This window comes from Nymphalis io, chromosome 3 (assembly GCF_905147045.1).
Source record: "Nymphalis io chromosome 3, ilAglIoxx1.1, whole genome shotgun sequence".
In the NCBI taxonomy this organism is placed as follows: domain Eukaryota; kingdom Metazoa; phylum Arthropoda; class Insecta; order Lepidoptera; family Nymphalidae; genus Nymphalis; species Nymphalis io.
Genome location: NC_065890.1, coordinates 9,693,276 through 9,707,304, shown reverse-complemented (window position 1 = coordinate 9,707,304; position 14,029 = coordinate 9,693,276). Strand labels below are relative to the sequence as shown.

Below are 14,029 nucleotides of genomic sequence, written 5' to 3'. Positions count from 1 at the left end.
CAGTATCTCTGTTCGGTCGTAGTAATATAGACGCATTACGAGTTAGAGCTTTTCTCGAAACCAGAGATCAAAGAACTAAACGATGAACGACGTTATTATAATAACGTATTATTATAGCATATACGCTATAATAATATGAACATTAAAACGACGTTCTTTTTTAAAAAAACAATTTTCACATATATTTTACACAAATTATAATTATATCTTTTATTAAAGTAGTGAAACGATTTTGATTGGTAATGATTGAAGTCGCGTTTCACATAACATGAATACATAGCTCTAGTACCTACAGGGGGCTACCGGATGTCATCGGCGGAAAGCGGGAGGGCTGTTGTGCGTACATAAATATTTTCCGCGTACTTACTTCCATAAATTAGTTCTCGCTAAGGCGCGGTATAAATACCCGCGAAACGCATGGCCACTCGCTCATTACCTCTAATAGTCTTATTTATTGGTTTCCTGTTCCACTACTACTAAATCAATTGAAAATTAGTTAATGGAACGACAAGAAATAATTTAGCTTAAGAAGCTAAGGGCATACAGCAAAATTGCTAATATTTATTATATTTTATTTGATTTTGTATGGGCATATCCAGTTCAAAGTAAAAATACAATATTGTTTGTAATCTACATTATTTTTCTGTTTGTGATTTTCTCTTTAGAAAAAAAAATGTAATTTTAATTTCTTCTGGTTTGTACCTTCTCTTAATATTGTGTAGGTTATTGAGACAAATATTGGGTTTTTCATTTTATTTTACTAAATAATCCAAATCTGCCTCTGTGGATTTTTTGTATTTTTGTAAATGTCTTTCATTTTATTCTACATATTTATACGATATAAAGCTTTTGGTGCGAAAAACTACTACCTCATGTAATCCATACTTCAAACATATATTTGTTTCTAAAATCAGTCGCAGCGGCGCTGTTGAGATGAGGCCATACTCATACCATTCAGAATATTTTGTGAAATGTGTGCAACACGGATTAATCTTAAATATAATACTGTTGGTTGTTACGTATAGAAAAAGCATTAAAATTAGATTGTGTCGCGATATGAGCATTTAAAGGACACGCAGGTGAAATCTGAAATTTTGCTAGCTATAGGCGAGCTCTTAACATTGTTAATGTAATTGTATGTTACACAGTAATACTTTCTTATCGCATTCTCATAAAAACATTAAAATTTATCTTAAAATATCTTGAGTCATTTCATTAAATAAACGTGCATATGTACATGCAGCTTATAATCATTCGCTTACAAAAGCAACCATCCCGTCGCGGTGTTAAAAACATCAAATTATATGTTAAAAACTGTTTACAAGACACCTTATCCTTTAAAAAACTTTCCAATACGACCTATCATTACCCGCGCGAGGCGTTCGGTGGCGCACAAAGGGTGACACCGGAAGAAAACGATGAAAATTAAAAGTTTTCTCCAAACAAACCAACAGCTGTCATATTAAACCGTCAAAGTAAAGATTACAAATGAAATATTCACGGTGAAAGCGGGGCTCAGCCCGTGGTTATGTAAATAAGTGGCTACGAAAATGTACATAATTAGTTTACACGTTTTCTCCGTGGCGCCTACCACCCCGGCCCGGCATATTGCGTGGGGGCCGGGTGCGGGTGAGATTAGCCCACGATACACTTGCTAAGGGTACATTTACATGAATCACACATCTATTACACGCTGTGTTCAAATAGGCTGCATGTGTTCACTTCACATAACCCAGAAACAACAGATAGGGTTGCACGATTTGATTAAATATGTATAAAGCTATTAAGCCTATAAAAAACGTTACTTTATTGAAACGAAGGTTAGCCTATACGGCGTTGTAATTAAAAAAAAACTTATGTTTTCAGCCATGTAATTACAAATAAGGGGTTATAACGAGACAACAGTATTTAATTTCAATAATTATTATTGGTCCGTACGAATAGGTACCTATATGTAGGTAGGTGTATGTACAATGCCCCAAAATACTACAAGTGACAGTAATGAAGATAATTGAAGGTTCATTATTATTGCAAGGCTGTTTATTTAAATGAAATAGCGTCGGGAGATCGCGGCTGGAGTGACAGCTAATCTCTTAATAAGACACAAAGCGAAGTGAATTCGCGAGGTGTCGGAGCGCGAGGGGCTCCGTTACGGGCGGCGTCGGTGTCGCCGCGTCAACGTTCGCGACGCAACCGCGGGGGCGAGGTGCCTCCTTAATTCTTTTGTCGTTTTCAGCTCCGTCAAATATCGCGTTTCCCGTTTGCATACATTTACACTGACTCCCGGCCCGCGCCTCCCCGCCGCCGCCCCGACGCCGTCTCTCACGAATAAAATTAGTGTCGGCAGCGTGACACCAACTGAATTTAAGCTTAATAAGATATTTATAAAGAAATTTCCGATTCAGCAGCAAAGTTCAAAATTTGCCTCGGACTACGTAAAGAGTTCGGTAGCGTTTTCAATTTAAAGTTGGAGCAAGTTAAATAATGTGAGAGCTCCGGCCAACTCGATTCATTTAAGGTTTTAGTGAAATTAGCTTTTGAATTCGAATGACATTAAAATCCAGAAGCGTTTGGTGTTGAAGTTGCGGGCTCGTATTCTTTACGGAGAGTTGAATGTATTCTGAATTCTCTATATTATAGAAGACCTTAGATAAAAAATCGTACATAGGTATTTTTATATGATAAAAAGAAAGTTTTAAATTCAATATTAGAAAACAATTCTAACTATTGATGGTAATGTTTTTGTATTACTTTTGGATCTTTAATACTCCAATTATTAAACGTTTCCATACTTGTCTTATCGATTTATACTTGAAATTACAGCGAACTGCTAATTAGCTCTAAGAAGAAATCGTAATACTTCAGGTGAATAAGAGGTGAAGGTAATCGACCTGCGTATGCATTTGCGAGTTAGCTCGCTGGTAGTTAATATGAACATAAATCAGCAGTAACACGGTCACCCACCACCTCTCTGCCGATAAAACTCCAAATTGTTTCTCGCCCCCGGTGGGCGCCGCCCTCAGTTCGCTCTTAAACGCCGTTTCAACTTGCACTTGTGAATCTTACTTTTTACTGCTCTCAAAGTTGACGTTGAGAATTGCTTTTCTTCTTCGTAGTTTTTATACCAATACTGCGGTGATTTTTTTCTTTCTTTGTAACCGAAATCGGTAAGCGATTTTTTGAATGCGAACTATCGCAAATAGAGGAGACACGCTGGCATTGGCAAATGCGAGCCAATTAGAAGATAAAGCGTTGACAATTACGGTGTTGGATCGCGATCGTATATCAACAATTATCGTGCGAGCACGACAAATGGCGAGCGGGCCGAGTACGTGTAAGCGCGGTGCACCCAGCGCGACCTGCCCGGCGAATAGCGACACTGGATGGGTCTTGTTAGTTTCGATAAATTACACTTGGCCTTTGATTATTCCTTATTTTATATTCTTTTGATTATTACATAAGCTATTGAAATATTAAAACAGCGCTCTTTCATTTTAAAGGATTTGTTTTTAATATAAGTACATAATTATGTTGTATACTTGGGACTTGATATTAATTCACATTGTGTGATAGTAAATATTAATTTTTCCATATTCTGGGGAGTAAGCTATAATAAATATATTATAAAAAGAGCTGTAAAGAATTATTCTCCGATAATTTAAAAAATAAACCAAACATTTCAAAGAATAGCGTAAAAGCTGACACAAGGAATAATTATTAATTTGATTAAAATATGTATTTAAAACTGATAAGTATCTAGTACATATTATATTTTATTACTTTTTGATTTTTAATTTAGTTTTCATAATAAAATGACAATTGTTTCATCATTCATTAGGCGACATATTTTTATCTCAATCACCTTTGCCTAGCCGCCAGATTAATTTTGAACATCAAAGCGTTTCAAGGAAACAATTAGAAAACACAATGTTTTGTTACTAGCGAAATATAAAATATTTTATACGAGTATAAAATATGTGCATGTTATTTATCATGCGAGGATCAAATATTTATATGAAAGAAACGGTGGTGAGAAGTAAATCAAAGCGTCTGTTGTCTGCCAAGTCCGTGATTGTAATGCGTTGGCAACATCGCGCCGGAAAACATCTTAGCCACGCTCCGTTGCCGCTCACGATAGACTCTCATATCAAAACATGTTAATTTAAATCAATTAAGACAAGTTTACAATCGCCATTTACAATATCAAAAGCGATATCAAAGAGCAAACTAATCTGAATGCGTAAGATTTATGAGCTCAATATATTGAGTTTTATTTTCATCTGGTTCTAATTGCGTTCACCGATTTAATAATTATAACGTAATTCACAACTAACATTTATCGATACTTCCGTTCCGTTACAGGTCGTAATTATAATAATATTTTTAAAACATACATCTGGAAATTTATCGTTTTAAAAAAATATCTTTCATTAAAAATGAACCATATTAAAGTCATAATATTTGCTGAACGAATGAAATATGGGATGTAATTGAATGGAGTAAAGCCTCACAAAGACAGTCTTTATACTGATGTTTACCGTGTTAGATCCGCGCGCGATTAGCATGACAACAAGCCACCACGAGATGGTTACTTACATTATTCTATTACGCTTGTTATGATAATCTCTCAGGGGTGAATGCAGCTAATGTACTCGGATTTAACAACACCACATTTTTCCTGCCCTCGTTGATGTATATGTAAATCAAGTCAATTTCGCCGCATTATTCTAAGTCTGTTTAAACAATATAATGTTATGCGAAAAAAAAGAATTAAATCGTTTCGGCGATGACCGAAATGATGTAGATAGCAATAAAAACCCGTTAGATTAAGTGGGTGCACCTGACTCGGCATTTGCAACAATTCAGCAGATCTCAGTAGGGCAATTCAATTACATCGAAAGATCCCTCATAAGCGAATCGTTTTTCCGAGTCATTAATTTTTTCGAACGACACAGGGCTCCGCGTGATACGGCGGGGTGGGTCCAGGCGCGGCTATCTCGCGAGATAATGCTGATTTATTTGAGCGAGCGACGGTCGCGATTCGTCGCGCCTCGTCCTGCGACATGTGAATGTCGGGCGATCGCATGCTCTACTCGCTGTTTGTTTAGCTGACTGCATGTATTCGGCAGTGTATCGCGCCGCGTCTGCTGCTCATTTGTGACGGTTAGTTGGCGAGATTTATGCTAATCGACGAGGCCGACTGACGATAAGTCCGCGTGACGGCGTGTGGCAAATTGTCTCCCAATGTGACTTTTGAAGCCCTGTTTGAGCCTTTAATCTTTTTATACGACCGTATCGAAATATAAATGATAAAATTGGGATAATGTATCATAGGTTTGCCTATGTTAGGCACATTTATATTTCATCGTCAATTTTATATCGATACTGAACGAAATTATTTTAAAATTTACATTAACCTACAGGCACATGACACATTTATAAACTAGCGCTTTATACGCCTCGTAACTGAATTATGAATTGCTAGATACAAATTTTCATAACTCTTCCTTTAAATGATGGATTTTCATACAAACTTTCATCCTATTAATTACCTTATGTGTATAATTTTCAAAAGCTATTCTTACTGGCTAACTTACTGTGTAAATGGAAGTTGTATGTAAATTTTATGGTAGTTTGCGCTGTGTGTTGATATGTAAGTCAAACAGTTAATTTATATAAATATATATAGTTAGATCAAAGTTTTTCATAATAATAATGAATCAACACAACATAAAACATGCATTGTGAATGTCATGCTTCGCTTGATTTGAAAATAAATACGACTGTTATATTTTCGAATGTCGTATTTTATGGTGCATGGTAGAAAAAACTGAATGCTTGACGTCGTTAACTCGAGAACATTATAACGTATAAATATGTGAGGTACTCGTATTAATATGGCTTTAAAGTCCACGAAAGAGCGTTCATTGTTTTGTTCACTTATTGTACATACGATTAAATTCATTGGTATTGCAGAATAATTTAAGTTATGATTGCCATGATAACCTTAAAACTTTCTTTATTTTGTAAAATACTGTTTATGTGATCACCTTAGCAGTAAATGGGTAAATAAAAAAAATTGGAAGAATAAAAAATTGTAGTTATTGTTATTTTGATTTGTCGTCTTATTTATTCTCAGTGCAATAATACTCTGCGAACATTGTGAAACGAAAATTATTTATATATATAATCGTATAATTTCAAAAGGGATCTGTGAAATGAAATAGGTCTAGCTTATCAGAAGATTGCGTTAGCGAATTTGTCACGATCGGCGAACTGTCGCGTTGATTTACGTCGTCCGATAACGTCGCCGCATGCGACGTCACCGCTGTGGACGTCGCCTTGCTCATACGATAATACCAACAATTACCAATTTAACAAATGTAACGCACCTTTACAATTACATGTTCCTTTATTACGCATGTTATGTTGTTCTTTATTACGTATGTTTATGTACGATGAGTAAATAAGTAATCTTATGGTTACTTTTGTCTGAGTAACGTCAAAAAAAGTTTATTGATTTATAATTGCAATTTTTTCAGTTAAAATTAAGTAATTGCCTTAACCTTAAAAACATAACGTTGTGTTCTTATTCACTTTATTTAAAAATCTGAAAAGTTGTATATCAAGGTAAATCACAGTAATTTCAAACCTAGCGTATCTTGGGTCGATTTTATTAGCTATATCAAAACATTATTTACGTGCTATTAAATAGTAACACTGATTTTTCGTATAAGCAATTAGTCTTAGTGGAATTTCATGTCCGTTTTGGTGAGCAGCGGTTGGTCTCACGATTACTCATTGTTCGATAGCGAGGCGCGACCGATACGCCTCGCGCCGCCGCGCCGTGTGCCACCTACCTTATCGACATCAACGCTGCGATATTGCATTGATTTCGTTCAAACAATGATTTCAATTACCTACCACCGCGATTTTTAAATCTGCTGTCGCGAATTTGTACATGATTCGACATGGCGGATTTTTTTTTATGTTGCGACGAAGTTTTTAAGCTTAATCTAGAAGTGAACGTAATATACGAGGTATAGTAATTTCTAAACCGACATTAATGTATTGTATCAAATTAATATTATAATCTGGAAGTAAAAATGTATTTTTGTTGAGTAGTCCCAAAGAAACTAACCGACTTTAATGAATATTGACACAAAGGTAGGAGGAACCCCGGATCATTATATATTATATAGGGGGCTTAATGGTAAAAAGAAATTTGACGCAGATCGAGTCGCAGGGAATGGCTAGTGTTTATATTATAGATCTAGATCTAGTTCCAGTAGAGTAATAGGTATCTAGTTCCAGTAAGACTTCGATAGTTACCGTTTCTCCGTATATTTTTAATCTAAGTATAAGTAATCTAAACTTATTAATATATCAAATGGAAATCATTGAATGGAATATGTAAAAATGTGCATTCTGACATTTTCTAATTTAGTTAAAAGTTAAACAGCTGGTTCTGTTCCTGAAAATTAAATCGGATTCCAGGAAATATAAAAAAAAGTTAAGAGAAAGCTGGCAAAATCAGGAGCATAAGAGGTAAATATGGTTAAGTGTTTATTTAATGCATATATTTTAAACAAACTGTTTACTGTTTGTTTGTTTGATATAAACAAATAGAAGTTATAATACCTTCCGGTTTTCGTGATGATCATTTCAGTTCCCAATTCGTTGAATTTGTCCCATAGCTCCTTAGTTTCAAGATGGCACTGTATATGCCGCATCTCCTCGCTGGACCAGCGCTCTGCAAGCTGCGGGTTACGGGGAGGGGGAGAAAGCGCTCGAGAGCCGCTCGGAGCGCCGCTCGCCGAACCAGCCTCGGAGGTTGACGAAACATCGACGGGGGAATCTCGCTCGTATTCAGCGAGTGGTGGCGAGGGTGACCCCGAAGCTGATGCTGTAGCGTCCACGAACTTTTCTGTAAGTAGGTACTATTTATAAGATCTTATTTCTGAATTAACTACACGATTAAATTGAATTTATTATTTTATAAAGAGGTTTTTGTGACTATACTTATATTGGAGCAGCCTTTTAGAAGGACCAAAGCTTTTCCTCAAAAAAGGAGGCACTAGCCCAGCAGTGGGACATTTATATACTGTTACTTTACCCTTTTACTAATATATTATTACTGTAAGCTTAAATAATAAATTAGCTTTTGTTCAAATATGTTTTTATATTCCATATTTAAAAAATATAAATTATAAGTGTAACAATTAATTAGGGTTTTAATTTCGTATTCATATATTATATCTATTAATAAACTGTTTTATAATTAAGTTATACTTAATTTTACTATATTATTAGAAAACTTTATTTACGAAACTAAAAAAGTATGTATAAAATAATATTAAATCTTATAAAGAAAGCAATATAACATGCGATTTTAAATATATGAAATAGTCTTTAAATTAAAATAAAATTTATTTAAGTACGCTCATACAAGCTTTCTATTGTTGTTATTGAGAATAAAATTATGTCGGTATGTAAGGAATGTTTTACAATTAAATAGAAATGTTAGCTGAACGCTAACTTTATTTACATTACATATATATGTAAGTGTAACCGACTGAACCCCTAGAGATAAAAAACGAAGTAGAGTTAGGCTCCTAAAAATATGGAATGACGACATCATCAAAGTAGCTGGGAATCTTTGGCCCAAGATAGCAAAGCAGAGAGAAATGTGGAAGGAGTTGGAGTAGGCTTTTACCGCAAGTGGCGGTCCTTACACCGACGATGAGCCAATAACATTATTAATAAAGGATATAAGTAATGTAATACTAACCAACTAACAAAACTTCAAATTATTGTTATTTAAATAGTCAGTGTTTAGTTAAAATAAAAGCTTTTTACATTTTTACATATATGTAAGTTAAGTTGTGATGCGAAACAATGAATATTAATTACAAAATTTTACTTTAATTTGTTTATCAAAACTAAGTAAGAAAAATGAAGTTTATTTTAATCATTTGTACTCATATTATATACTTGATGAAACATGGAATTATATAAAATTATAGGGCATGTCGGTACTGTAATTGAAGTCAGCTAAATACTAGCTAATTAAAACAAAACATAATATATATTAAACCTTGAAAAAACATTTACAAATGCCTCGATAAAGACAATTAATGATAGCGATTACATACGTTTAAAAATTAAATATAAATTAACAAAATGTTAGCAGGCGGTTAAATTCATTTATAAAAAGCATCGTGTTAATTAACGAATTATGTTATTTAACATAAAAAATAGTAAAATGTAAATTATTTTTTTTTACAAATATTGTTGAATATTCAATTTATTTACCTTATACTTTTATTTATCGTATTGTTTATATTTTATATACAAATGAATGATTGTTTTTGTTTGTTTACTGTGTACGCATCGCTAAGCCGATTGAATTACATTTTGGACTATTGCATGAAGATTTCTGCTATAAATATATATATTGATTCCATAGACATATATTTATTGAAAGGAAATTAATTATTGATAAGTCTTTCTAAATACTTTAGGTAAAATAAATTATTAAAAAAAAGTAACAAACAAATTTTTAGAATTTGTTTTTTATACTGTAAAACTGACCATTATTTTAATTTTATGTTTATTTGAAATATGCTTAAGATAAAGACATCTACTCAGGTAGTAATTAGCACCGTCAACAAGGTATTCTTTAAATATACTATGTTACATTATATAGCCCATTGGAGTCTTCGATGATTTGAATTTGATTGTTGAATAAAATGAGATCTTCTATTGATATATATTTTTTTAAGCTTAGAGAGTTTTAATAGATTCTAGTTTTAAATGTGAATATGATTTTCTATTCAATTAAGCTTAATATATATAATAACGATAATGTATAATTAAGATCATATAACTGATTGATTTGTTTTATTTATTTATATAAGTTTTTTTATAATTATTAATAGATTTATACTATTCAATAATTTATTGTTAATTTTAATTTTTTCTTTCATGTTCAGATTATGAAATTAAGTAAACTAAGTAAATATTCATATTATATTTTTGAACTGTTATTTAATAATAATTTGATTTTTTATATTTCTATCTATAATCTGGACTTCATTAAGTTATTCTTTTGAGATATTCTGTGTTTTGACTGGCATTTGTTTAAGGAAATTAAGGAGTTAATAAGATATAGATAACCCTCTATGTCAGTTTATTTTGTAAATATGTTGTTTCAATGATAAAAGTTGCATATAAATATTAGAGAACATATCAGTAGCATTGATTACATAAATTATTAAAAAAAAAATGTAGTCAATATATTTGAAGTAGATATTTTTTGTGTATTATTGGTACATCTTATACTGGGATTTAAAAGCAAGTGAGATATTATTGATATTATTAATATTTGTTGTTACAAATGTACAAACACACATAGAAATGTAAATTAAATACAAAATATAATGAATAAATATTTTAAACGGAAAATATAAATTTATTATAATACCTATTAAAGATAGATATATTCCAAAATAAGAAAAATTACAATAAAATAATAAATATTGATAGCAATAGGGTTTAATAATTAATACCTGCTTAAATTAAAAACTCTAGGCCAGCCTATATATTGACCCGTCTTAAGAAGAAGAAGAAGAATTTCTTAATTTTTAAATAGAGACATATTTACACTTCTTAGCCTTGATCTAAGATCATATAAGGTATTCAGGTACTACAATCAGGTTGTAACCTAATTTAATCTTAAATGAATGAATTAAATAAATATTTGTCTAGTTGTTTTTTAAAAATGGGGTTAAAAAACTTATTCCTTTGGTTCATAATAGTTTATTTTTTGATGGTAAGTAGGCTGTTTATTTATCCTATAATTGAAAGGTATTTAATGAATTTATGTTAAACTAGTTTTATTGATTTAAGATAAATTAATGTGAGCAAGATTAATATTGTAATATGTTGACTAACCTAAGGGCGTAAGTGTGTCTTCCCTGGGGTCCCTGTGCCTCCTCCGTTCCCTGCGCTCCTGCCGGTCCCTGGCCATTATAGCAGCGATGGAGAAGTCAGTGGCGCAAGGCCGCGCCGAACAATCCTCCTCCATGGCAGGCCCCCGGCCCTCACCCTGCAGCAGCATTAAGCTCACGGCTTCTGAGAACCTGCGTCCCCACGCTTCATCGACTGTACATCCCATCAGTGGCACGTATCATAGTCTTCAAAGAGTTCAATATTATTATATCTTGCTACCACTTAAATGTACTTTGGAAATTATATTTGCAGCTTGACTTTTATAGTTAATACTCGAAACGGAAAGATAATCTCTTTGAAATTGTATAATAAATGTAGATATTTATTCAATATTTTTCAAATATCACTAAAATTCTACACAAGTAATATATTATAGTTCATAAACGCTTTCTCATTAAGCTTATTCGTGCCGATAACTGAAACAAGTTTAGGTGTGTTGTCACCGCGATCGGAAGTTTCGGAATAGTAGGAAAACTTTTTACGCGCGGAAAGGAAGGCGATAGAGCGGACCGGTGCGACTCCGCGCGCTGTGAACCCGACTGAGGCGGCGGCGAGGCGGCGACGAGCCACAGGGAGGGGCCTGATCGCCGCCCTATGCCACCACACTCCGACCACGCACACAACCGCTTTTTTATTACTTCTTTCTTATTACATCCGTCTCGCTCACTCCGGTCGTGAGTCTCGCGTCGTGTCTCTTTCGTCCGGCGAGTTTTTCTCCGCGCGATAACTATTGAAATTTGCTAAATGGCTCACCGCGGCTCTGAAAAGGCTTTGGTTAAACAGCGAACCAATTCTATCGAAGTACTTATTTGCGTTTCTCGTTCACATCACTATCTATGCACTTTAAAAGCTCACCATGGGATTGAGTTTCTATTGAATCTCTAATATTTGTGAAAATAACTTTATACGCAAGCTAATAATTTGAATGGTACGTGAAATGGCTTTTTCAAGATCTTAGTTTATTAAAGACGAAGTGGCTGATTCGATTAATACATATTTGAGTGTGTCATCTTTTATGTGTATTGTAATAATATATTAATTCGGTAGTTTGTGTATTTCTTATCATTTTTCATTTTATCTGATAACTATTTGATTTATTGTACATAACCCATATTATAATTATAATTACAATGTGAAACCAATCTATTTAAAAAGTAACTTTTCACTAACAGATAACATAGAGTACAAGTAACAACATAATAACAAGTACACTTCTACAACTACAATAGAATAATTAATTGAAAAAGTTAATTATGTTACACACGTATTTCAGTACTAAATCAAATTTGCGTAAAATTGAGCAACAATCTTTCGGTTAGTATGTTTAAAATAATTTACAACGTAAGGGTTCAAACTAACCATATCGTTTCGCAGTAAACTGTTATCGGGAGTTATGAACGTTAGTTAGGTCGGTAATGGTCGTTCAAATGTTGCCGATGCGCGAATTGTGACGAATCGAATTAATTATTTCATTCGATTTTTATATCTTAACAATAAAACTTTGTTCGTTAAGTCACAAAGTTTTCACGTCTAAGCTGTTTAATATATATATTGTAGATTGTTAATAACATACTACTAATTCTGTATATCATAATAAAAGTTAATCGAAATGTTAAAGAAATTGGTATTCATTATGAAAGTGATTAAAATTGTAAATTAAAATTTAATATTGTAATTTAGATAAAACAAAACTTTATTATTTATTTAATAAATAGGTGCGTAACATTTAAATAAACAGTTGGTAAAATTTTTACGAAATAATTATAAAATATTATTTATGCAATTAATTGTCACTTCTTTTAGAATATGTCTTATGTTGTTTAACTTTTGAATTTAATTTAAAAATTATAAGTTGGCGCCTATTTATCCTTTAATTCACACTTTTTAATATTAATATTAGTTAATTTAATATTAGTTATTTTTAATATTAGTTAATTTATTTCAACTGAAAAAATCTCTAATATTTAACTTATCTATTTTTTTTATATTTCTTATAACCTAGTATGATAATAGTACCTTTATTAACAAATAGCTACCTAACTAGTAAATAGGTAAATAATCTACAAAATATTAAATGTCAACATAACATTGAAATATGTCAAGTGTGCGATAAGAAGCCTGCCTGCTTGTCCCTCGTTGGTGTCAGAGGCTTTTAACTTGTCACTGGACACGTTCATTCCACTTTTTGTACAAATCAACAGCCGAGTTGTGATTAAAATTTAAAAATAAGCAAGTTGTGTGAACGCACTCGATGCTACTCGGAGGGGGGAGCGACGCCCCTTGGAGGCGGGCCGAGGGTGGCAATAGTGAAAAGCGACTCTATTATCTAATGACATAAGTGCTATTATTAGTTCGACATCTGGGTGCATAGAATGCAAGCTGTGTTGGAGTGAGGGTCTTGCTAAGTAGCGTAATAAGCATTCTGGTAGTGTAGTTTTTTCGTTTGAACCCTTCACGATATCATCGATTCCATTGTAATGTCCATGGTTTAAGGGTGGAATGGACATTGGTCAACCCATTATTATCGAGGGACCAAATGTTTCGTATCAATTTAAAATTATAGCTTTCCTAGATTACTATGAATAATCAAAATTATTAAGCTGTAATCGTTCAAAATAATAATTTATATATTAAAATTTTATTTCAAACCCGAATTATTCTATTAAAACCATCAGTTTGTTTGGTAGTAGTGAATCTCAAGAACTATATTTATGGTTATTATTGTTTTTTTTTTACTTATATTTTTGATGTAAGCAAATACGAAAAGCAAAATGCTAGTATTCATATATTATGTATATATAACCATTAGGTACAATAAAATAACTCCATATGTTGTAAGAACCCTTATTCGAACAATGAAGTCATGAAATTGAAGTACCAACACGATATTGAAACAAGTAAATCATATATTTTAACCTAAGAACATCTCTATATCCTGTACGTAATGTAATCGTAGCAATATCAACCTGTAACCTACCTACCTACACGTGTAATATCTGATACACGTGGCTAGAAT

General features: G+C 32.7%; 1 protein-coding gene across 2 annotated transcripts in view; it reads right to left on the bottom strand.

Moving 5' to 3' along the window:
* LOC126780659 (T-box transcription factor TBX20-like) overlaps window positions 1-11,949 on the bottom strand; it is a 32,763-nt gene extending 20,814 nt beyond the window's left edge. For both annotated transcript variants that reach the window (XM_050505287.1, XM_050505296.1), the window contains exons 1-2: window positions 10,957-11,949; window positions 7,642-7,927 (exon numbers count right to left, since the gene is read on the bottom strand). In XM_050505287.1, the coding sequence (XP_050361244.1) occupies window positions 7,642-7,927; window positions 10,957-11,179 (509 nt within the window). In that variant the 5' untranslated portion in view covers window positions 11,180-11,949. The remainder of the gene's footprint in view (window positions 1-7,641; window positions 7,928-10,956) is intronic.
* Window positions 11,950-14,029: the final 2,080 nt, after the last annotated feature.